The 24342-nt window shown below is 41.9% G+C and overlaps 1 protein-coding gene across 1 annotated transcript; it reads left to right on the forward strand.

The window, feature by feature from the left end:
- Positions 1-8900: 8900 nt before the first annotated feature.
- GEM (GTP binding protein overexpressed in skeletal muscle) lies at positions 8901-17757 on the forward strand. The gene is made up of 5 exons (XM_064648801.1): positions 8901-9015; positions 10729-11071; positions 14187-14263; positions 14736-14940; positions 16549-17757. Exons 2-5 carry the CDS (start codon positions 10738-10740, stop codon positions 16824-16826), a joined length of 894 nt encoding a protein of 297 aa, XP_064504871.1. The 5' UTR covers positions 8901-9015; positions 10729-10737; the 3' UTR covers positions 16827-17757.
- The last annotated feature ends 6585 nt before the right edge of the window (positions 17758-24342 follow it).

The raw sequence follows: 24342 nt of genomic DNA on the forward strand, positions 1-24342 counted from the left end.
AAAGGCTATTCTGAGAGCAGGACATATCTTTCTGACTCTCTGTCTCTTTACCTCTCTTCCTCAGTTTTTTTTTTTATTTAGCCAGAAGGTTAACAAGTTATATGCAACACATAAAGACAATACTAATCATGTGGTTAATCATAAAATAATTCAAAGGTGGAGTTGAGGGCCTCCTGAGTGAAGACAGCAGGGAGAATCCAGGGAAATGAAGGCGGCAGCTATGTTCTGTTCTCCATGAGAAGTGTGAGAAGCACTGAGTTGTACAACAGCACAGGTGTTGTACAGTATTGTTGAACCAGAAATGTGCAGATATACGGGACAGGGGGTATTCATTCCCTGTGGAACATGTGGACTTTTGTTTTGCCTTTGTATAATTTGGATGTTTTTAAATATCAGTTATGCTTGATATTGACTTATTTTAAGGGTGATTTCTGGTGTATACCACTGTAAGAGAAGAAGGAGGAATTTCATAAGAGCAGATGTTTGAAGATGTTCAGGTAAACTGTCAGACAGAGTTTTTCCATGTGATCCTCTAATGAAAGAATCTTTTGTCCACTAAGGGTGCTTCTCATTTTAGCTTCATCTTTTCCTTAAACTGTGAGTTAGGGAGAGCATGGAAGGCAATTCAGTACCAAAACCAACTTTAGCTGCTCTGCTGTGCCTGCTGAAGGAGCCCGTTTCCCTCCACTGACTCACTCAGCTGAAGTTGCTCTTGTGCATACCCTGCTAACAAGGCAAAGAGCTACTGGAAGCAGGGTTATGCTGGCCAGAAGTGGTGATGTAATTTCCAGCAGCTGTCTTGGGTCAGAAGTCAAACAGAAGTGGGCTTGTAACTAGGAGATCCAAATATTTTCTCTTCCTTTTGCAATGGGACGTGTCTGTATTGTTTCCCCTTGTTTCTCTCTTTGTTCACTATGATATATTTTATCATCTCAGTTCACATTTGTGTTACATTGGGTCTTACTTTGCAATGTAACAGAATTGTTTAAAATCCATCAGACCAGTGTTGCAGGGAGGGCACAGTGTGGCAGGAGGGACAGCAGGGCCGACTCACTCGCTCGGCTCCAGTGGACGAATTGTGAGCTACAGAGAACTGAGATTTGTAGAGCATCAAAAATCAGATCTAGTTTATGAGTCGTGCTAGAAATACATTCCTTGAGCTTGTGACTTTGAATTAACTATTTTTCTTTTAGCTTCTAAATTTGCCAGCATGGCCTTTGATTAAACTTCCAGTGACACACCGGATTTGTGAAAAACAGGGCTTTAGCTACTTCCAGAGGCTCAAGGAATCAAAGCTTTTTGCTACCAGTTTCTCTAATTTTGTGCTTCGTGGGAACAATGCGTGTCAGGTATCCAGCTTCAGAGCAGCTCACCTGAGAAATGTTCTTGAGCAAGTGACAGACATTCTGTTTTATAGTCATCTACATCTTTTAGTCAGTGGCACGCTCAGTGTAGTTGGCTTGAAGAGAACAAGTCCTCCCATATTCATGGGAAATTTTAATAGCTTTTAGCATAGAAAATAATCAGAAAGCATTAAATAATATGTTAATTACCATGAAGGAGGAAAAACGTGACAGAGTCCTTGCAGAGCCCACTGCTTCTGAAAAGGATGGTATTGTCCTACACATTATCGCTGAGATGTACATTTTGCAGATACATGATTTGCACTGGAGCACAATGCAGTGAAATTATTGAAGGTACTGCTAGCCATCAAAATGATGATTTATTAATTATGGATTTTTTTCTTCTATGCCCAGCTCCTGCATTTACTGCCAGCTTTCAAAACGAATAAATTTTATTAAAACAATAGAGAAGAAGCAAAAGACAAACTAGTGGTGGTTGTAGGAGGTCACACAGACAACTTCAGCATTGTTATACATGTATGCATGTGTGTGTCCCAGCTACAGGTTCAAGAAGATCCTGCTGTAGCTGTACCACACGTTTCTGCCTCCTATGGAATGTAAGGGCCTTCAGTGATAAGGAACTGGCTTTGTGGAGTAAGATAGAAACTGACAACACTGTAACTGCTGCTATTTTATTGAGTATGTTCCCTGAAAAACACGCTGGATGTGATAGTCCTTTTTCAAGAAGCTGGTTGGCTGGAGCAGGACATAAGTCTGTGGTGATGCAGTGACAGCACACTGGCTTGCAGAAGCAGGGCAGAAAACTCCACAAGCCATGATACCATATGTCTAAGGCTGTGCAGAAACAGCAGTTGGTGCTCCGTCAGTGTGGATGGCAACAGAAGTAATTGGTCTCCAGAAGTGTCCCAGCAGCTACTGTGAAAAGACCCCTCTTGCCATCCATGTTGAACATGGCTCCTGTACTGATATCTCCAGTTTTGTAAACAAGACGCTTGTGCATTTATGCATATCCTGTACTACAGCAGGAAAGTTCTATTCAGCACTGTATATGCAATGATTACATCTTAAACCTTGTCTTATTTATTTGCCATCTGAAAAGGCCCCTGTAAAAATCAGCCTTTAGGCTGTTAGTGATGTCTTCATGTCATTTGACTGCCAGTATAATTTTCAGACAGTGCAGTTTAAGGCCAGCATTAGTGCAGAGAGACTCATTTCCCCATCCCTCTTGTCAGTGGGGAGAGAGGCATCTCCATGATTCATGTAACCTGTGTTGGATGAATCACCCTGAAGCTACTCGGTTAACCCTGTCTGCTTCCCTCTGGGAACAAAGGTAAGTAGTTTAAATGAGGTGAAGTGAATCCTACCTGCTAGGCCCAGTGTTCAGTTGTCCTGCTGTCCTGTCATGAACACAGTACAACAGAGATGAAGAATTAGATCTTCAAAAAGAAAACAAAAAACATGTCTTCACTTATATGTTCATTATCACATCTTACATTTTGGAAAAGTGGAAGGTACATGCTGAATGACATGGGAGTAAAGCCGTGTTAATAAAAGAGGTACTGTTGTTCAATTAAATAGACATTAAATATGCCTGACTGTGTAGAGCATCTTACTCAAAGGCATTTCATACGACTCCAATCCGCTTACAGCCTGACACTGGAGAGTGTGTATTTTGCTGATAAACATGAACCCAGGAGCCAGAAAATCCAAACAAGGCAGTGAATCACTGAGCAATCGCATGAAGCATCACTTTACTAGGTGCTAGTGTGGTGAGTGGGCAGCCAAGCACTGAACTAGGGACACTGGATGGGTGATACTGTAAACGGGGAAAGATGAGAGCTCCCTCCAAGAACACCATATTTAGCTGTGGTTTTGTTACTGCTAGTTGACTGCACAGTAAAGAGGGAGCTGGGGAGGGATTTGATGCCCAGACACCATAGCCCAGATGTGACTTGATCTTTTGGAGGAAGAGCTTGTTTAGCCACTGTGCTGTGTGTTTTAGCACGTCACCTTTCTACTGGTGCAAATGTGAATAACAGCCCTGGTGTGACCTTGACTGAAACCAGCCCAACCAAACTCAGCTCTGCCTCAACCATGTACCATTACCTTTCCTCAAGGGGGGAGACAAGTCGGTGTTGGGTCCTGAAGACACCCACAGCCTTGCCCACTCTTCCAGGGCTCCCCTGCCTTGCCCAAGACCCCATGTCAGCCCCTGCTCCAGCAATGGGACTTCTCCACCCAGGCAACGAGCCCAAAACACTTTTTAGTGATATGAAACAGAAGGTGTTTTGCAAGCTGAGGTGGGTTGCAGAGCTCAGTGGTGCTCTCTTTCCATCCCAGGCAGGCTTGTTGTGTAGAATGCAATCAAATAAATAAATAAATAAGCAAACAATTAAATGCAATCAAGACCTCAAAGTGAAGACCTGACCACCACATGGAATATTTTTGAAGTAAGTTTACTTCTATTGGTTGATTTTTGAGGGCTTCCTTTGTACTTTTGTGTGAATATGCCTGAGTATTGATAATTATTGTTGGCTGCACTTAATGTAAGAGTCTTGGGTACCACAGTGAAGAAGAAATGGTATTTGGAGCAACAGACCTTTTCCTGGGTCTTCCTTCAACAGTTCTAAAGACCAGAGGCCCATTGTTCTACTGAAGTTCCTAACCTATGGTTTGCTGATGCAGCAGTTGCCTGTTGTAAATTACCAGCATCACTTAGTGCTATAAAATCAAGTTATTGAATTCTGTGAATCTTGCAACTGCAAAGGAGATCATGGCTTCTGAACCTGATTGTACTGAGGACTGTGGCATACTACAAAGATCAACTGCAAAAAGTTGTCTGTGCTGGTGCCATTTGTCTGAAGATTTTTTTTAGCTCAGTATTCAAAGAACATTTATGTCTAGCTCACATCCTACTATTATTAGTATATTATGATTTTTTATTTGCATTGAAAAGCACATCTATTTATGTCATACATGACTTAATCCTGTTCCCTGGACAATTATTGGCAGAATTCATTAACGTCATTGACTGCAGGAGTGGAAAATAGTCAGTCCTTTTGCTAAGTACTGAAATAATCCAGTTTTGCCATTTGCTCTTTATCATTGCTCTTTTTTCTCCCCCCAAAACTGACAGTTGTTTTAATTTCTTTTCAGTTAACTAGACTGAAAAGTAACTTGTATTTTATGATGAACTGAACTGCATTGCTTCCTCTGGCTGCTCATTTCTCACTCCCTGCTGAGACTTCAGCTGTGCTGGCTTAATAAGTTAATGGGGAAAATACCTTTTGGACACCCATTATAGTCAACAAAGCTCTGCAGTGTGCGGATATAGAACACGCTTTTCTTTTGCTTCATCAGAATCCAGGTTATCTGCAAGTAATAGACTAATAAGAAGTTTTCCAGTGAGTCAGCTGATTAAAGGCAATCCTATTCCCTGAGAGCTCTAATGCTGGCTTTTACAGCTATCTCGTGCACAAAGACTACAGATCACTGCTTCTTACCTATCCTTGTGCTCCCTCACCAAAGGATCGTGTTCTGCTTTTAGTGCTCAGTCAAAGAATTGTAAATGCTGCTGTGATGTGGGAGGAAAAAAGTTGGTAGAACAAATTCAGCACTCCCCACAAGCAATAGCTGGGAACAGTCTACCAAATCTACTCCAGTGAAGGGAGCAATGGCTTTTTTTTTTTAGATTGGATGGTGGCACTTTCAGGTGATCCTGACTGTTTCCCTTAAAACAAATCAGAGTTTTATTATTCCTTAATTTCTGAGTGTCTTTCTCTGCCCTGCATCCCACTTAAGACCCTCAACAGTTTACCTCAGGCAAATAATTCTTCATTTCCCTACTTTGTACCTCCCAGTCTCAAAGTATTTGATCCCTTGTACCTTTCTCACTCAGCATGAGACTTCATACCCAGTCGTTGGCTGTGAATTGGGACAGGCTAAGACAAAGCTGTGGACATGAGTTGGTGTAAATAAGCTGATGGTCCCGTTGCTGTGGGCCTAGTCGTGCTTTGTCCCACATCTGTTATTGCTTTTTGTTCTACATTTGCTCACCAAGATACCTGTGTCCCCTGTGCAGTAGGAATGGATGATGACAATGGAGCAGCTTCCCTAGGGCACATAGTGACTGTGGGCACTCCCAGCGTGTCCAGCAGTATCCGCCCCAGCACTCAAATTAATTTCTGTTCATAGCTGATGTTGCTGGTGGGGTTGAGAATAGCCAAGGGCCAGTGAGCACTGCCAGATGTGAAAGGCAGAGCAAAAGTGAAATGCCACGGTACCCTGGAGGAGAGTAAGGTGGGTGGACTTCATTCAATGCCGGTTCAGGCAACTCACTGCTGGGAACATGGTCCACTAAATCACGTCTTCTGAGGGGAAGAATGGAGATGTATTCCTCCACTAAATGCACAAGGAGAAAGTGCACTTTCAGACACGTTGCATTCAGTTTCTATTAAAATAAATCTGAATTTAGTTTTTCCTTCTTTTTTCATTTCCCCTCTCCCCTTGCATTTCTTTCCTACTCCAAGTTGATTTAGGTCTTTTCTATGGACAACCCTTATGTCAGAAGGTGATCTGAGGAACTACTTTTGTCTTCATATACATAAATACAAACTAGCTAGGTAAGTGTAAGTTAAAAATCACTACTGTTTTATATCCAATAGAAAATTTCTGCCTAATTGCTTTGTGTATCACCTTGTCTAATCGTAACTGGCTGGGGAAGGATTGCAGAGCTGCTACTCTGCGATGTTTACTTCATTTTGGCTGCAGGGAGAATTCCTTGAAGATGTGATTATTGAAACAGAGAGTGGATGAGTGAAAAACAATTGCTCTGAATTTTAGTATTGCACTGGGTGGTTACGTTTGAGCACTTCTTTTGCCTCTGTCTTGGGCAGTCTGAGTTGAGAGGTGTCACCCAGCAAAGAGGGGGAAAAGGGCTGAACAGACCAGGGCTGCACTGGTCTCCATCAATCCATGAGATTGTATTTGGAAATCCAAACCTATACTCAGCCCTAATGAAAAGGACTCAGTTCATGTAGTTCATTAATCAACCTGCTTTTATCCCTTGGAAGTAAGTACCAGAAGGCTGAAAATACTGCACCTCTGCCCAGCTTTAAAGACAAGTAAGCGTTTTCCCCACAGACAGAGTAATTGAAGTTCATGAGTGCTGATGCTATTCCTTGAGGAAGAACTCTCCATCATATGGAAGAAGACAGTAGTACAAAATAGGACCTGGAGAGTTGATTGTCTGGTTGGAAAACCAGAGTAGGCTCAGAAGAGATAGTACAAAGGGAAACAGCCGTGCAAGTTCCCTAAGTACAAACGCTTCATGCCATGGTTGGGACAACCCTTATGGATGGCTTTATGGAAGAAATATATTGTGTGGTTGCTGGAGAGACGTGTTTTCTTTTTCTGCCTTGAATTTTATGAAGAGAATGTGAAAGATGACATCTAGCAATTCCTAATGTAACTGTAACTACAACTAAACACAAATGCTTTTCTGACTTTGGTTTATTTCTTCTGTCTGCACTTTCTGTTATAATGTATGTTAAACACTTGGATGAGATGTTAGAGCCTACAGTTCTGCTGAAATCAGTCTGGCCATAAATCTCTCCAGTCCTGCAGCAGACAGGTTTTGCTCTTTTACTCAGTGGTGACAAATTACAGACAACTTAAAGAAAGTAAGTAAACCAGAGGTGCAGAGCACAGTACTCCAACCACCCACTCACCTTCATGATTTCCAGCATGTTTCAAAAAAATGAGCTATTTCAGTTGAGTATGCCAACAGCAGAAGTATTTTTGCAAACAATTGTCCAATCCTTCACAGAGATGTTGTTATGTTTTGCGCAGTAATTATTACAAGCCCCTCTGTACATCCTACACAGTTGGAGGTGGCACTTTGTGATCTTTGGGAATATCATGCAGCAGCAGAGACCCAGAGGCTGATGTGTAAGAGACAAGTGAGGTGGAGATGCAGGGCCTGGGACCAAGCACTGAAACACAGGTGAAGAAAATCAGGACATATTTTTGCTCAGTTCTACCCTTGGTAGAATCTGCATGATTCCCATGTACATTGATGAGTGCCTATTACTTTGGGAAAAGCTCCTGGCCCTTCAAACTTGAGAAAGGCTCAGGAGGTCCCTGAAAATCCTCATGAAAGACACAGGAATTCAGTAAAATCAAACGGGAAACAAAGCAAGCAGATTTCAAATGAACAATTTTGTAAAGCTCTGCTTTTTGCAGAAGAAAAACCATTTTACTGCAGAGGAATGTGCTAGGCTACAATCACAGAAAGAGATGTTCTTTTCTGCATATCATTGCTCCTTTCAATAAAGGTATATCATCAGTTAAAGACTTACTTGCCTGTAGCATGAAAAAAAATTCTTCCCCTCCTCAAAACCAAAGTTGTTCAGATTTTCTACGTGCAGGATAAGAACTAGTCCTATTAGATTCAGGGACTGATAAAGTAAGAAGGAGATTATAAACATAAAGGAAAGATGTAAAAGCTTGGTTTTGAGGTCATCATACTTAATCCAGAGCCTGAATAATTGACAGCTGACTACAGTGTTTACATATACTTTTTTTGTGGTGGCCCTACCAAGGAGTTTTGTGACAGTTTCATATTCTTCGTTTGTTAATCAAGAAGTATGTTGTTACAATTGCCACACACTTCAAGTTTGGATTTTTTTTACTTCTGGCAAAATGTCTTCTGCTAATCAGCTGTGAGACTATAAAAATTTAAGGACCACACCCTGGGTCTATGGCATGTACACTGTATATTCATCTTTCCTGTGGACAGCCTTAACACTGTGTGTCTTTGCGCACAGTGTTTGTGTATTCTGATGCATCTTTGCTAATATCCAACTGCAGTAACACTGAATTTTTACTTTTGTGTCTTTTCCAGCCCCTGCTAGTAAAGGGTTGCAGCAGAAGTGAGAGCTGGTTAAGCAGTTCAGGAAATTGAGTGCAGTCACTTTGAGGCTGACAGAGAAAAATAGATTTGTAAACATCAGAGCTTTAAAAAACAAATGAACAAACAAACAAACTAAAAATTCACCCCCCCAGTAATATTACTACTTCTAAGGCAATTCCAAAATAACATTCAAATATTTTATTCTGAAGAAATGTTTTATCCAGCAGGGGCTTAAGTGTGTTTTGCAGACAGATACATAATATATTTAGAGAATTTTATGCATTAATGAAACTTAGGCAACTTTTTAATCATCATTAATTTTGATAACATATATATTAAAAACTGTCTGAGGCAAAATGGCATGTATTATTTTGCTTTGTTCCACTTTCCTGTTTTCATCATGGAAGAAACAAATGCGTTTATTTTACTGGCAATATTAAAGCAATCATATGATTTTGAGTCTTCTGAGAATGTTTGCAACTTTTTGCTCTTCTGCATGTCTGCTTCCTCCCAGCTGGGGGCTGGCTGTTGTATGGAAAGGCCAACCACGTCACGGAAAAGCCCTGTCTCTGATCAGATGGGCTTAATATAAACCAGGTTTGCTGAGAAAGAATTAAAGGGGCAGCCCCAAAGCAGGAGAGGATTTACTTCGGCAGAGCAGCTCAGTGCACCACAGTCCACTGAGAGAGAAGGGCAGTGTGAACGAGGGACTGGACTGCCTGGAGGAGCCTGGCACAAGTAAGGCAGAGTGGATTCTGACTTGGTCTTTTACTGAAGGTGCTGGAGACCCAGGCAGCTTAAAGCAGTATGGGGTATCAAAACCAGTTTGAACCTGGAAGGCAGTGTGTGACAGGGACGCATTTGGCTTTGTTTGATGAAGAATGGTAATTAGTTAGAGGCTAAATCGTAAAATGTTTGTGCTTGTGATGGGTTTGTGAGTGATTGTTTATTGCAGATTGTGAGTTATGCTTTGTTGTTTGACTGAATCAAAGCTGGTTATTCTCATCTGATCTTTTCAATAGGGATACTGCAGGGGAAAAATGCATTTTAAAATTCAACTGTAATAAATATTTAATTTTGTTTGTGAAGCAACCTCTGCTTAGTGCATGATTTCTAGTTTAGACATATTTCTTGCTGACAAAGTTACCATGACTAGGACCACGCGTATAATCTCATTTTGCCCTGAACTACTGCACATCACAGAGAAAATATTGTGTATGCCATAATAAGTTGAGAGAGTACTTTTTCTGTATATTAGACCTATGTCCTTCCGGGCACTTATTCACAGAAGTTTTCAGACAGTCTTGTGTGAAGAAGAATAGTAATTTGTGCATGTTGCTTTGATGCTTTGATGTACTTTTTATTGTTCACCACCTATTACAGAAGCCTGAAAGTGGTTGGGTGCATTTTATGGACAATTTATCCTATTTACTAACGTGGAAGAGAGAGCCGAGAAACAGAGATATATGGCAAAAAAGCAAAATGTCTAAATAACGGTCGCTTTGGGAGCTGGAATGTATCAAAGTAACTTTCCTAAAAATGGTAGCTGCTGGCCTGTGAGAATGACATCACTGTTCTCTGCCTCCAAGCAAGGCAAAATAGAGTTTGTTGAGTAAAATGTAATTATGAGCTATACTTAGACAAGAAGAGTGAACCTATCTAACTAATTGTACAGTAAAAGAAGTTATTGATTTAATACCTATAAAGTAATGATAGTGATACCTCCTGTAGCAGCTATAACCTGTACCTCCTCAGAAGGGCTGTTGGACTTCACTGTGTTGTCCCTCTTACCAGCCGAAAAGTCACTTTCTGAGGCAGAATCATTCTTTGTTTACCTGGCTACAGACAAGATCCAAACTCACCCCGTCATAGCGAGACTTGCTTGCATGGCTCTTTTCTTATGACAGGGTTGTCTAAGAGTGCAGTGACTAATGCCTTATTGCTTTCCCAAAAGTTTCAGCTCTTAACTGAGACAGTGAGAAAGATGCTATACACCTAGTCACACTGGCAGTTGGAGACAACTGGGACCAGTGCCTCTGTTTGCCTCCAGTCAAGCCAAGGGAGTGTTGCCTTTGCCATAGACAGCCTCTCAGCAGGCCTACAGCTGCTGTGTACAACAGGTGTGGTGAGCTCTGCCCCTTCCTTCTTCTCCTGGGACATAGCAATGCCTCCCTCTCTCCAGGTCTGGGCTGCAGCTGGCATATCAGTGAGCTTGTAAAGGCTAAACAAGATAGGATTTAGCATGTGAGGGTGGCATTATCTCTACACTGTGACTCCCTAACGAGTAGTATTTCTTTGTGTACTAGCAAGTACGAAAGAGTGCAGAAAGACTAACTTTTCTTTATATTAAGTCCCTACAGAGGATGTGCTACCTTGAAGTTTGTAAGAGAGCATTAATGCATTTCTAAATGTTTTGTGGGTAACATTTGTTATTTCCCTGTTTCTCACTAGGAGTTCAAAATGACTCTCAACAACGTTACCATGCGTCGCACCCACAATAGCAGTCTGCACCAGCAGCAGCAGCGATGGAGCATCCCTGCTGATGGAAAAAATCTGCTGGTCCAGAAAGATTCCAATGAGTACAACCCACAGAAGCGATACACCATCAGTCCTGATGAATATTACAGAAGGAGCTGGTCCTCGGAGTCGTCTGACTCTGTCATCTCCTCTGAGTCTGGCAGCAACTGCTACCGGGTGGTGCTGATCGGGGAGCACAGCGTGGGGAAGTCCTCGCTAGCCAACATCTTTGCAGGGGTGCATGACAGCATCGACAGCGACTGTGAGGTGCTGGGAGGTAGGTAATTATGTCCTTGTGTTTGCTTGCAGTCAGCTCTGCCAGTAGTAATTGGCACAAAAGAAACAGAGGCCATTTAATAAAAAACAGAGGTAACAAACATTTGGATCTGATCATCAAAACTAATTCAACTCAAGCATCTCTTTTAAGAAGACAAGAAAGGAAAATGAGATAAGTAAGATATCAACCATGACTGAAAGCCCCTGAAAGAGAGCAAATCAGATTCCCATGCTATTTCATTCCAAAATACCTGTTGGAAACTGCCTCATTCCTGCCTGTGATGATGCTATACAAGAGGCTGCTTCAGCTTTCTTGCTGGTCCAACATCTGTGTCACCACTGGCTTCATGTGACTGACTCCATCTTTCTGTATGGGAGAGAAAATAACTGAAGGTCCTCATGGTCTACAAGAATTAAATATTTAGGAATTATATATAAAGAAAAAGTCACCTCCAAAATATTTGCCATTAAAAGTCATCTCAGCCTTTCTGTATAAATACATTGCCTCAGCACAGGCTGTATGGAGTCTGAGAAAAATATATAAAATTTTGAGTAAAAGTCTCATTTCATATTACTTGAACAGCATAGGTTCCCCCAGGGTAAAAACAGATAAAGGTCTTTTAAGAGAGCAGGAAAATTCTTATTGCCCACTGGGGAGGAAAAGGCACAAGCTACAGGGTTTTCTTTCATGCTTCCCCCTTGCTATCCTCCTCTGCTTTGTTTGGGATTGCAAAGTGTTCTTTATTCTGAAAGATCAGATCATGCAGAAGGTGAAGCTGTGGCACCAAGTCCTGAGCTATATTGTGTGCTGGATGTTGATGTGGAAGCATTGTGCTGCCACAGAAATCTGCAGTGGCTCTAAGGATTCAGTCACTGTTGCTTTCAGGGGACATGCAGTTTGTTGCCTGCTTTTGCTTATCTGCAAGTATGCAGGACTTTCTTTGTCTCTCCAATATCCCTTTCTTCTCCTGCCTGTACTCCCTTGGTGCGATGGTGCCAGCGCTAACACAGAGAGTTTCTGGGCTTCTCTTCCAGCCTTCAGTGGGGCATAGGCCGGACAGATTTTTTTTTTTTTGTCTTAAACTCCCCAGCTGGGGGAGGTTTTTCCCAGGATTTAATACAGCCCAGCATCAGGAGGGTCAGAATAATGTTTTCCCTGGTTGCTGTCTCAGACTGGGGGCACGGATCTTCATGCCTTTGGGGGATTTGAAGTTCATGGATTTAGGTGTGCTCTGCCTTCAGCTTCTGCCATCACCTTGTCCTGTAGTCCCACCAGCTCCTCAGCCTGAAATATCTCTGATAAAAGTTTTCCTAGTGCTAAAGGAATGACATAGAGTAGGTCTGTGGGGTGAACAGTCAGAAAGTGCAGCTGATTTGCTTAGCACACCCCTGTCAGGCAGTTTTCTTCTCCTTCATGTGAAGCTGTGTGGTTTTCTCTTTCCATTGCACTCCCAGCAACATTGCTTGGAGTGTGGCAGTGACAGATTTTCAAGGCCAGCTCTGCTGAGGTACTGGAAAACTCGCTGTTGTTACATCTCTCCATTTTTAGTGTCAGCTTCAAAATAATCACAACATGAACTAAGATCTCACTTTCAGTGTGTTTTATATTCTATGAAAGTTCTTTAGGATTGACCAAGGTGCAAATCAGTGCTGAATATGACTATTTAGGCATAGTATTTTCTAGGAGTACCTATTTGTACTTTCTCCGTGTGTAGCAGAGTAGAGAAGGAGCCTTTCAGATGTTGTCTTCTGGTGTACATGGAGCTTATTCTCACACAGATGCTCAGTTACTTGAAGAAACGATTCCCCAAACTTTAGCTTGCAAACTGGAAATTTTATTACAAGAGGGGATAGTTTTGGGGTAACCAGCTCATGGAGGAGGACAGCTACTTTTATGGACAGGCTTTGCTAGTGACTGCAAGATGAAGCTAACCCACAAGAACAGATGTCATGGTATTGGGTCTTGCAAGGGAAACCACTCCTAGTGATTAGCTCTGTCTTTTTAATCTTGCCGTTTTAAGCTGTTTCAAGCATGGGCTCTATTTGATTTCATTTTGAATGTGTAATATTTTTGGCTCATTGTTTTTCATGGCTTTGAAGAAAGACCAATTACAATTTAGGGGAAAGTTCACTCCATCAATGCCCAGCAGAAGTATTATGAGGCACAGGTTAGACACAGTCCTATCTACAAGCATGGCTAGGGCAGATTCTTCAAATGCTACAGTTAGAGGGCTGGTATGTTCAGAAGCCCTAAGACTGGCTTTTTTCACTGACCAGTAACGTAAGGTTAGAAATGGGTCCAACTCCCTTATTGCTCATCCAAATGCCCCTGACTTTGTGGAAGAGAAGAGAGATTAGTACTTGAAGCAGAAGCTAGACTGAGATTTCACAGCAAGGTGTGATCAAAATTCAACCCTTCCAGAGTGGGAACAGCCTCCTCAGATCTAGGCAGAATTTTGCCACATAGCGTTTATAATCTAGGTATGAATTTTTGTGGCCTCAGTACAAAATAACTGACCTTCTCTGGTTTGTTGATTCTTTTGCTATTTGACATCAAAGGTGATGTGGGAAACTGAGAAATGGGAGAGAAGTAGGGTGCAACAGAAGTCTCAGTCTCTCGAAACTCAACAGCTGTTGTCTCACACACCCTGTCCCCATTGCTTGGTAGGCTGTTGGCTGTATTGCTCTCAGCAGCAGTGACTGTTCACCCGTAAACTGTCCATGCTAAAGCGAAAGCAAATATTTTCCATTACTCAGCCTCACTGGACTCTGCAGCTCCCATGGGGCAAATGTTCAGCCTTTGGTTATTTCTTCCACTGGTTTTATTTTCTCTCTCCCACATAAGATAAAGAGAATATCAGCCAAAATAATGAACATTTTGTTTCCTGATCTTTCAGCCTCCTTCATATATCATGGAAAGTAAGACAACCAGTAATGAACAGAGTGCAGGTTCAGTGCTGATGGAAATGAGGAAAGAACTGAATGTAAGCCAGTCTAAAATTGGGCTCAATAACTTTAACTGTGAACAAGTTACCCATATTCAACTGCTTGTTTTTTTGTAATGTACACGATGCCACAAAATAATACATTACCAACCTTTCTGCTTTTTTTTATAGAAGACACATATGAAAGAACCCTGATGGTGGATGGGGAAAGTGCAACCATTATACTGCTCGACATGTGGGATAATAAGGTACTTTATTTTTGTTCTAGTCAAACACTGAAAGAAAAGTGCATATGAATGACTGCTAATATCAAAAGTAGGTATCTTTTGGGAAAGAAAATACGTGTTTTCCATACAGGAAAATCAGGGAAAATATAGGATTAATACCACCCCCACATCAAGGCAAGCACGCCTAATGGCTCTGCAGTGTGAGCCTGAGAAGTGCAAGTATTCTTCATCTTTTAATGATAAAACAAAACATTCAAGCTTTTTTCCAGACCATGTTCATTCCAGCACAATGAATTATGTGGGGCAGGTTTTGCTCTCCTTCATCGTGAAATATTCATACAATCACCACTTTGGAATTACTTTTAGTATAACTGTGATTCAAACCATACCCATTACAGTTTACAGCAGGAATGTATTTGGATTCTCTAATGTTTTACTTTCTAAGTAAAACCTGCTCTGGGCATAACGATGTCTGACCATTTCATTTGAACAGCGTGAGGGAGAATGGATTCGGGACCACTGCATGCAAGTGGGAGACGCCTACTTGATTGTCTACTCCATCACAGACCGAGCAAGCTTTGAGAAGGCCTCTGAACTCAGAATACAACTCCGCAGAGCACGCCAGAAAGAGGATATCCCCATTATTTTGGTTGGCAACAAAAGCGACCTTGTCAGGTGCCGCGAAGTTTCAGTGGCAGGTAAGGAAAATGATAAGCATAAACCCAACATAAACATTAAACGTCATCTGGTAGCTTTTGGGCAAACTCTGACTGACGGAGTACACTGTGATCAGGACTGGGCAATAAAAGAGCAGTAAAACAACAGAGGACTGGAACACAGGACAGAGTACTGGGTGGGGTCTGCCACATCCTTAAGCCTCTCTTGGTAACGCTGCTATATGTCAGATAATCCCTTTTCTATATTTATTAAGTACCACCATAAAAGCAGCTTGAATTGCTTTCCTTCCAGCTCCTAGTGTAAGACCACTGCAGTGTGTGATTTCTCCAGTAGCTGGAAACCCTTTGGATTCCAAATACATATTTACGTATAATGAGTTTAGCCCCTTTTATTCTGCTGACAAAGACTCTCTTCTTTATAACCTGTTCTCTGTCCTCACTGACAAAATAAAATTCCCTCTCAACCTTTGTTTTGCTAGTCTGGGCAGGGAGTGTGCAGCCTTTTAGGAGAGGTCTCCTTGCTGCCTTGCTTTGGGATACTAAAACAGCCTTCCCTTGGCTACACACAAATGAATTACCACTAAGCCCATAAATAGGAATGGAGAGACTGCTGAGAATGCTGCTGCTGACTCTCGACATCTGCAACCAGTAAAATCTCTTCCTGGAGAGCCTTCCCCAAGGCTTAGGTGACACAACATAACACACAACAGTGTGATCTCAGCGTGTCAGAAACATGGGTTCCTCTGTTTTGACATTTTCTTCTCTCTTCAGCTGTTCTGCACTTCTGTTTCCCAACTGAGTTAGACTAGTTTTTCTCTCTGAGTATGTGCACAGTTCCTCTGGCTCTTGTCACGGTTGCCCCAAGTGAAGAGTTTGAAGTGAGGAGTTCATAGAAAGCACAGGGATGGTTCTCATTCCTCTCTGCCTATATTGAAAGTTCTTTTGAAAGATGGCAGATGAATTCATGTCTCTTTAGTGGTCCTGTCAATGAGTTCACAGCATGCCAGAAGGCAGCATGAATTGGCTTGTGTGTGAAAGACAGCTGTCAGGTTTAGCTTAGCTTAGGCTCACATAACTGAGGGTAAGAACTATGATTTCAGATGCACTCCTAAAGCCACAGACATAGTTCTGCCTTCATTAAGGGTTTTGTATGTCTGTTCACACCAAAGTTGCTACTGTCCCCAGCCCCCTGTTTACACCCACAGCCCATGGAGGAGGATGGTGCCCTACCTCCTATGCTGTGCTGCATGCCTGCAGGTCACCCTTAAATGCAGCTTGAGGGAGCCTACATCTAAGATGACCATGTGGTTTTGAGCCTTCCAGCCTTTGGTGTCTCAGCTCAAGTCGGTCAGTCCCAGCTTCCTTTGCAGCCAGCAGGAGGGCCTGGGCTTTTCTAGGAGGAGATTTGCCCCCCCCCTCTCTGGGAAGGGACTGTGACACAGAGCAGATGAATCATGGGCTAACAGGCAGCATGAGGTGATTAAAGACTTATCTGGGCCTATATTAAGCTTGAGGAATTCCCTGGTGGCTCTGACTCCTCCACACATGGCAGCTTGTTGTTCCGCTTCCGCTCCTGCTGCCCCTGGGGCTCGTGACCCGCTGTGACAAGTCCACCTTGCAATTTTGCAGAGGGACGAGCCTGCGCTGTTGTGTTTGACTGCAAGTTCATCGAGACCTCAGCAGCTGTGCAGCACAACGTGAAAGAGCTGTTTGAAGGCATCGTGCGGCAAGTCCGGCTCCGGAGGGATAGCAAGGAAAAGAATGAGAAGCGACTGGCGCTACAGAAGCGGAGAGAGAGTATCCCCAAGAAAGCCAGGCGTTTTTGGGGCAAAATAGTTGCCAAGAACAACAAGAACATGGCCTTCAAACTCAAGTCCAAGTCTTGCCATGACCTATCAGTACTTTAAGAGTGCTGGACTCTGCCGGAGCTTGTGGCATTTTATGGACATTATCTAATTTTGTCATGGGACAATCAATCAATCTATATTAGATTGGGCTATCAGTGACTTAGGTTCACAGTTGTGATTATGATGATATGTGCTGGCATAAGAACAGCACAGTGTATGGAAATATCTCTCTTCCTTTTTTTTCCCCAGTAGTTTTAAAAGTAACATATAGACCAGAATGACCCAAAATTATGCTGGGAACTGTTCTGGAATACCTGTTCTTTCTCCTTTCACTTTTGGATAATAGCGTAAGAACCTTGAATGCCATGACTTGGGAAGTGAATACTACTGTCTTTACTCTCTCTCTTAGTAATATTTCCTCTTTAAAACTGTGTAAAGAATTGAGGAACTGACTGGGGATTGGCTCCTTGCTAGTTGGCTGGTCAGACTTGGGCACCCACAGCTGAAAAAAATGCATTTTTGTAGAATAGCCGCCAAGATACCTATTTTTTTTTTTTTTTTATTGAGGATTAGTTTCAGTGAGTTTACACATCTCTTACTCTGAAAATATTTAAAGTAAAAATCCTATAATCAAACAAATTTTCCTCTCATATTTTAATATTATGGGACTGTTAAAAAATCATAGTAAAATTAAAAGTGCAAGTTGTATCAAAGTGCATCAAGTGCAGGATGCCAAACCTTTATAAATCACCTGAGCTTTTTTATGAAACCACATGGACTTCTTGTATCCAGTCTTGGCCTTTCTCCATGCCAGAGCTATGCTGTATTTATTGTTGTGCAAAATAACAAGCATTTTAATGTTGAGAGGAAATGTATTTATTACCAATTTTCTTAAAATAATAATGTTAATTTTATTACTGTTTTCTATCTAATATCTTTTTTTCAGATACGCAAGTTTTTACTTACATGCCTTGTAATAAAATAAAATAAAATATATGAATGTCTTTGAGCCTCAGTGGGAAATGCCTAAAAATGTTTTCAAGTAGAGAAAATATTTTGAATGCTGGGTGAAATTGCTACTTGAGAAGTGCAGTGAGGATTCCTTACATCTCTAAACACAGGCTACTTGGCAACCTAGGATGGCAAGGCAAGAATCACTCAAAGATATGAGTGCACAGTATCTCTCTGATAGAAATGGTGTTGTGGTGATAGAGTTAAAAATAAATCATTCCTAGAAACGGTATTTGGCCTTTAGCCTGGAAACACTTTAGAAATGTAGATGAGTACCATTACCTCAATTTTGGAGAGAAGTGAAACGCTACGTTCTGGGACAGAAAGCAGGTAGCTGGCATGGTGCATCCTAATCCTCACTTCCTGTTGGGTGTAACTGTGCTATTTTCCTCTCGACTGTGCTGGTTAGAGGCACAGTCATTACACTTTGCCCACATATGGTTCAGAAAAGCCAAGTCTCCAGCCTGGCAGCTCATCTTCCTTGATGATGAAGGCAACAAGATGAAACACTAATACTGGTGAAAACTGGATTTCTTATTTTGAGCTGCACAGCTATCATGCACAAAATGCTCTGGAAAGGAGTGAACTTGCTGAGTGTTTGCCCAGAATTGCCTCTGCTGAGTGGATGACTTCTAACAGTTCTCTAGGGGTAAAAGCTCACACTGCAGTATGACTCTGTGCTAATGAGAACTCCCTGGAAGGGTATTCCTAATCTAGAATAAAGTGTTGACAAGAACAGAAAACAAAACTTTTTGAAAAGAGCACAGACAAGATCCATGTTGCTGAATTTTGAATGACTGCTTTTGAGCTGTTGGCATACAACCTAAGTTCAACCCTGAGAAGTCTAGAGAATTTAGTTTTCAGGACTTTTAAACTCTCAGAACATTTTCCCCATTCAAGAATGGAAAAAATTTGCACAGATTAAAGAAATTTTTAAGATTATATTTAAGAATTGAAAGTATAGCTCTATGCAACCAGCACATTTCTTTAGCTTATTCTATATCAGTCAAGCTACAAATCTAAACTAAATAAGTTTTGAAGAAATGTAAAATGTCCATGTTGATCATACAACCTTTAGGGATAAAACCCGTCCGTGTTCATAGCATCACTTGATACATAGATGGCATCATAAAAATTTGGAGTTACCTAGTAAGTTTTCACGCCCTCACTTGTCTCTTTCCATTCCTTCCAGGATAATGAAAATTCCTTCTAAAACATGATTTTAAAAAGAAAAAACCAATGTGATAGGGCCATTCCCCAGAGCTGTTGCTACAAAGAACCATGTGTTGGGCATGATGTGTCACCTTGTTTTCCTGTGGTTATGGTGAGCAGACACCACTGCAATTCTGTCTTCGGGGGCTGCTGCGCTGAAAGGCTCAGCACTGCCTTTGGACCAAAACAATTTAAAGATATACTTCCACCTTGTGTGTCCCAGTCATCCTCTCACTGGCCCTCTTGGTTCACCCTGCAGGCTCTTGGCTTGCCCTGAGCTTTCAGGGAGAGCACAGGGGAAGCTGTGGGATGAAGAAACACCAGCAGCAGCATCCGCTCCAGAGCTTTTGCTTCAGTTCACTCAAACACCATTTACACTCTCTGACCTCTGGATGTGGAGTGAGAGAGCTGGTGCTGAGTAGCCATACTCTGCACATTTCAGGGTTTTTTTTTTGCTTTGGACTCAGTCTGATCTGGTTCTGTAGATTAATTGTCCACCTGGGACTGCAATGCTTGAGATGCACTCCTGAAGGACACTGTGAGTTTCACCTAAAGGAGACTGCAATCATCTGCTGTCATCTGCGTGGCTCCAGTGAGGTGGGCATGGAGGAAGAGCTGGGGCTTTCCTTTGAAGCTTATGAGATGAATCTGAATCATGGTTTTAGTCGATCATCACCAGATTACCAAATACAGCAACTCTTACTATATATATATATATATACATATATATATGACAGCTAGTATACCTGGAATGACTGATTAAAAGTAATTTAATCTGAAATGCTGACAATCCCTCTGTTCATCTCAGATGTGAATCTCCAAAACCACGGAACAGATCAATCAGCAATTCTAATCACTGTTCTGGCTATTTATTAAGTCAGGGCTATAATGACAGATCCTAATGCAATAATTACAATACTGGACCCAGAGATCTGGCAGTAGCTGTGGAATACGTGAGTCATAGCAATGAGCACACCAAGGCCAAAATGGCAAAACTCACAGAGTCCAAATAAAATAAAATAAATATAGAAAAAGACTCCAAGAACACACAAAATGCCAATTATAGTGCAATAACTGTTATAAAAAACTCTTTTCAAGAAGATAGATCAGATCTGCAAGTGGAATTACTGGGTATGTCCAGCTTAATTAATTTAATTGTGACAGACAAACTGCAAGAAGAAAGGTTTACTTACGCTTTGGGACAAAAAAATCACGCTAAAGAATTATTTGTTATTATGGCAGTACGTGGATTTGCAGGGTGTTACATGCTTTTGTATGTGGGCGAATTATCGATAAAATTTAGTCAGCTAAAATAAAGAAATTTTCAATTAAATCAATGGACGTACTGTGGATTTAACCCTCACATATTAAAGCCTTTCAACATCAACCCCTTGGAAAGCTTTAAAGACCAGAGTTCTCTCCCTGAGGCTGTTAGGACTTGAGATAGAAATGGGACAAAGGGCTCCTGACAGGATCAGTGCTGGTGATGATAATGAGATCTACAGAGAGCTGCTGCAGAGGAAGGAAGCAGTTGAGTTCTGTGCAGTATTGTCTTTATAATCTGCTACAGCTCTTCTTTCTCTCTGGGAAGGCTTTTTAGAGAAAGCTGTTGCACCCAGAGAAGAGGTAAGGTACTGAAGAGATCCCTGGATTAATAAGTTATTGAATCTTCAAAAATGAACCCTACAACTCACGCTTTGCAACACCTCTGAAGACTTTAGAGCTGAATGCATTGCTTAAATCATTCCTGTGCCTGACCACAAATGTATGAGATAAATGTTTGTGAGAGCTGTGAGGCTGGTCCTCCTCAGGCTCTCTTTTGTGGACTAAGCATTCCTCAGTTACAAGGTCAAATGCTGCGGGCTCTGATGGTATTCAGCACACTGCAGGTATTTATCAGATGTGGCTTCCAGGTGCATTAAATAATATTTAATTAGAACTGCCCACCTTGTCTGCAGTCCCCACCAGTTCTGGTTCAGTGAGGTTGCTTTCAGAAGGGACCATGGGTTAGATGTAGGGATGGGATGCAGGGTAAGAATGGCTGCAGAAAATACGGTGAATCCCAACATATGCCACAACAAGAAATTCCGTGATAGCGTGCAGCCTGACAATCCCCCCACCTGCCCTCTCCTTCTGGTGTTCTCACTCCAGAAATCCCCCACAGGTGTTGCAGTGAGCCCAACCTCCTCTCTCAGTGACCACCTCACACAGGAGCCTGCAGTATTCTGCCTTTATCCTCTGTAATCATGTATGTAAGATCATCAAGGTAGTGTTTTTTTGCCTGGAGACACTGATATTCAGTGTACTAACTACCTGTGATTTTAGCAATTGTGCTGTAACAAGTTCCCTTTTGTCAGACAGTGAGAACAATGCACCCTCAAGAGAGCACATGAGTCCTGTGTGGCTTACTTTACAGTGCTACCTATAACCTGGTTAATAATTTGCTAAGAAAATGATTAGTGTAACACACTTCCTCCAAGTTCTGAATTTTATGCATGAATAATTTTAAAATGGAATTAATTTTTAAGTAACAGTCATTTCTAAGCTGATACTCTGCATGTGTGCACTCAAAAGTGTCCTGCTAGACACAGGTTGCCCAGAGCCAAACTTTGACTGCTCTTTGGGCCAACAGGAGAAAGGGAGGTGGGAATTTTCAATGAGAAAATTCAGACTGTTACATGGTTACACTTAAGGATGCCTGACTTCAGCTCCTGCATCTGTCCTTACTGCATGCAGGACTAGCATTTCTTCCCTCTTGCACTGCTTTCTTGGTGGGTATGGTGAGCCCAGGATGCCCCATCCCCCAGTGGACCTGGCATTGCTCCCCTGAGGCCCAGTTGGCAGTGAGAGAGCCGGGAGGAGCAATGGGAAGGCATTGGGCAGGCAGCCCTTCCAGGCAGGGGTGAGGGGGAGCATGGTGACCAGACCTCCAGCTCTGCTGAGGTCTCTGATGCTCATTCTCTGATGCTATTGTGTTTCACTGAATTGCTTAGTGGTTTAACTTCCACTGAACTAAGTATGAACCTCAATAATTTTTACATGGCCAGGATGATGTTTCTGTGTCTACCTGTGGCTTTCAGTAGTGTGTGTGTATTTCTACAATTCACAGCTTTGCTCTAAAGTTGCTCAGGATGTATTCCCTCTCTAAATACTGTCAAATCCCAGAGAGATGCCCGGTAGGATGCTCTCAAGCTTTCCCACTGTAATATCATTTTAGTTCCTTTTTAATTATACTTTCAGTCTTCTGTGTTTTAAGGTTTTCCTCTTCCGCTTGATGCAATCTTGTGTCATGAATGCTGCGTTTGCTCCTCCTTGACTTGCTCCATTCATGAGTAAGCCACTGGAGCTGGGATGCTCCCTTAGCACCCATGGCAGAATTTTTGCCAGCAGTAGTATTTGGAAGTCACCCAGCCCCACCAGGATGTGTGTAAAATCCTTTGGCACATGGACTTTGACAGAAGTAGCTGCACTGGCATTGGTGCTGTGGCTGGGATGGTGTGCCTCGCTGATGAAGCCCAGGGAATGGAAGTGCCCAGTGCAGCTGTACTGACATAATCCATCAACAAATGCAAAGCACCTTGGCAGGAGCATGCTGAGCTCCTGTCCATGTCCCAGGAACTCCTTAGAATGTTGGTAGAGAAAATGTGGAAAAAGCTTGCAGTAAATAAGCCTGCAGTTTAGAGAGGTAATGGAATAAATATACCTCTTTCACGTCCCAGGTAAGTGCTCTACCCATACAGAAATCCATCCTCTGATATTTTCGGCAAAGCAAATTGATATTCCTTGGTTTATGGACTTCAGACTGCCCCTGGGTAATTATCAAAAAAGAATCTAAGGACACAGAGAGAAGAAATGCCCAACTACTTGGGGCACTTCCAGCCCTGTGCTCTCTCTGAGAAGGGAAGGGAAAGTGGCAATAGGAGATGCTGTTTAGGAATATGATCTTATGAACATTTAGGTTGTACAGGCAACCTCAAAGCCCTTAGACTGATAACAAGCTCCTTATGCTTTAGATTAGATAAAGATAGGAGATAATTATCTCTGTAATTCCAAATAATGCACTAATTTATTTGAAAAGCACATAGAAAGTTCAGACAAAGTTATATTTTTGTCTTCTGAACAGACTGTGTTGAAACAGTCTCATTTTTGTTTGATAACTTCTACAAGTTTATGAACATGTGAGAAGTTTCCTTTTGTTCAAAGAAACCTCTCTAATCTTTATAAATATATTGAAACATTGTGAGTCACACAACAAAAGGTGAATAAAAAGACATTAATTCATATTGTTTTTCTCATTAAGACCTTTTTAAGCCTAACATGGTATTTTGGGCCTGAATTATGGTTTTTGAATTCTTGAAACTAATGGCAGCACCATTTTTGTGGAAAGGAGATTGTTTTTTTTACAGATCTTGCAAAACTGGATTAATCCATGTCTGCAAAATACTTGGAACTCCTATAATGCTTATCTAAATGTAAATGTATCATTAACCAGTAATTGATGCGACTTATTCACTATCCCATGAACTGCTGGGTCCACCCAGCACTTAGAGAAGATCCATTAAAACGAAGAAATTCATGCAAAGTGTTCTTCACTAGGCTGGTTTTTGTTTTATAGATGAGCTACAAAGTGTGCTGGTCTCCCTTTGGACTGGGAAGAAATTCCAACCTGTGGCAGTTGAGCTTGCTGGGTGCCAGGGCTTTTGTTTGCTCAGCCCTGCCCTTCCGTACTCGTGCTGGAGATATGGTCTGGGTAGTACCTACAGAAAGGAAATGCAAACTTGAGAGCAGACACGAGGTGCTGCTCTGGCCCAAGCCCAGCCAATCACAAGACCTCGCTGGAGTCATGGGTAAAAGGAAATGGCTTTGCCCTTCTGTTTCTTGGTGAAACCTTTAACCTTGTGTTTGGGCTTATAAAGAGGAAGTCTGTTCTGTTTTCTGTTGTATTTGATGATGAAATTTAACCCCTGAATGCACAGCATTTAGTTTCAGCTTTGCTGGTCCTGGATCCCTGGAGTTTAAGATGGCTATTGGTACCAGCACAGGCCAACAGCACAGCATCTCTTCTCATGGGCACTGCAATGTTAAAAGTACAGGTTCATCCTCTGGCTGCACTGACCTTGAGATCCAAAAGGCAGAGGTATCTCTGAATTGATGAATTTATCCTACTGACTGTCCTTATAACTTGAAAAGTAATGAAATAGAGGCACATTTGAGACTTTAAGGTGGGAGATGAGGGAAGGCATTAAGTCATGGAGTTTCCATAAATGTCAAGCAGAGGTGTATGTTCAGGGAGGCATTTCCGTATAAGTCACAAGTGAGACAGAGAAAGAGCTAAAATGGTTGCACTGCAGTC

This window comes from Pseudopipra pipra, chromosome 1 (genome assembly GCF_036250125.1).
Source record: "Pseudopipra pipra isolate bDixPip1 chromosome 1, bDixPip1.hap1, whole genome shotgun sequence".
NCBI classification, from domain to species: Eukaryota; Metazoa; Chordata; class Aves; order Passeriformes; family Pipridae; genus Pseudopipra; species Pseudopipra pipra.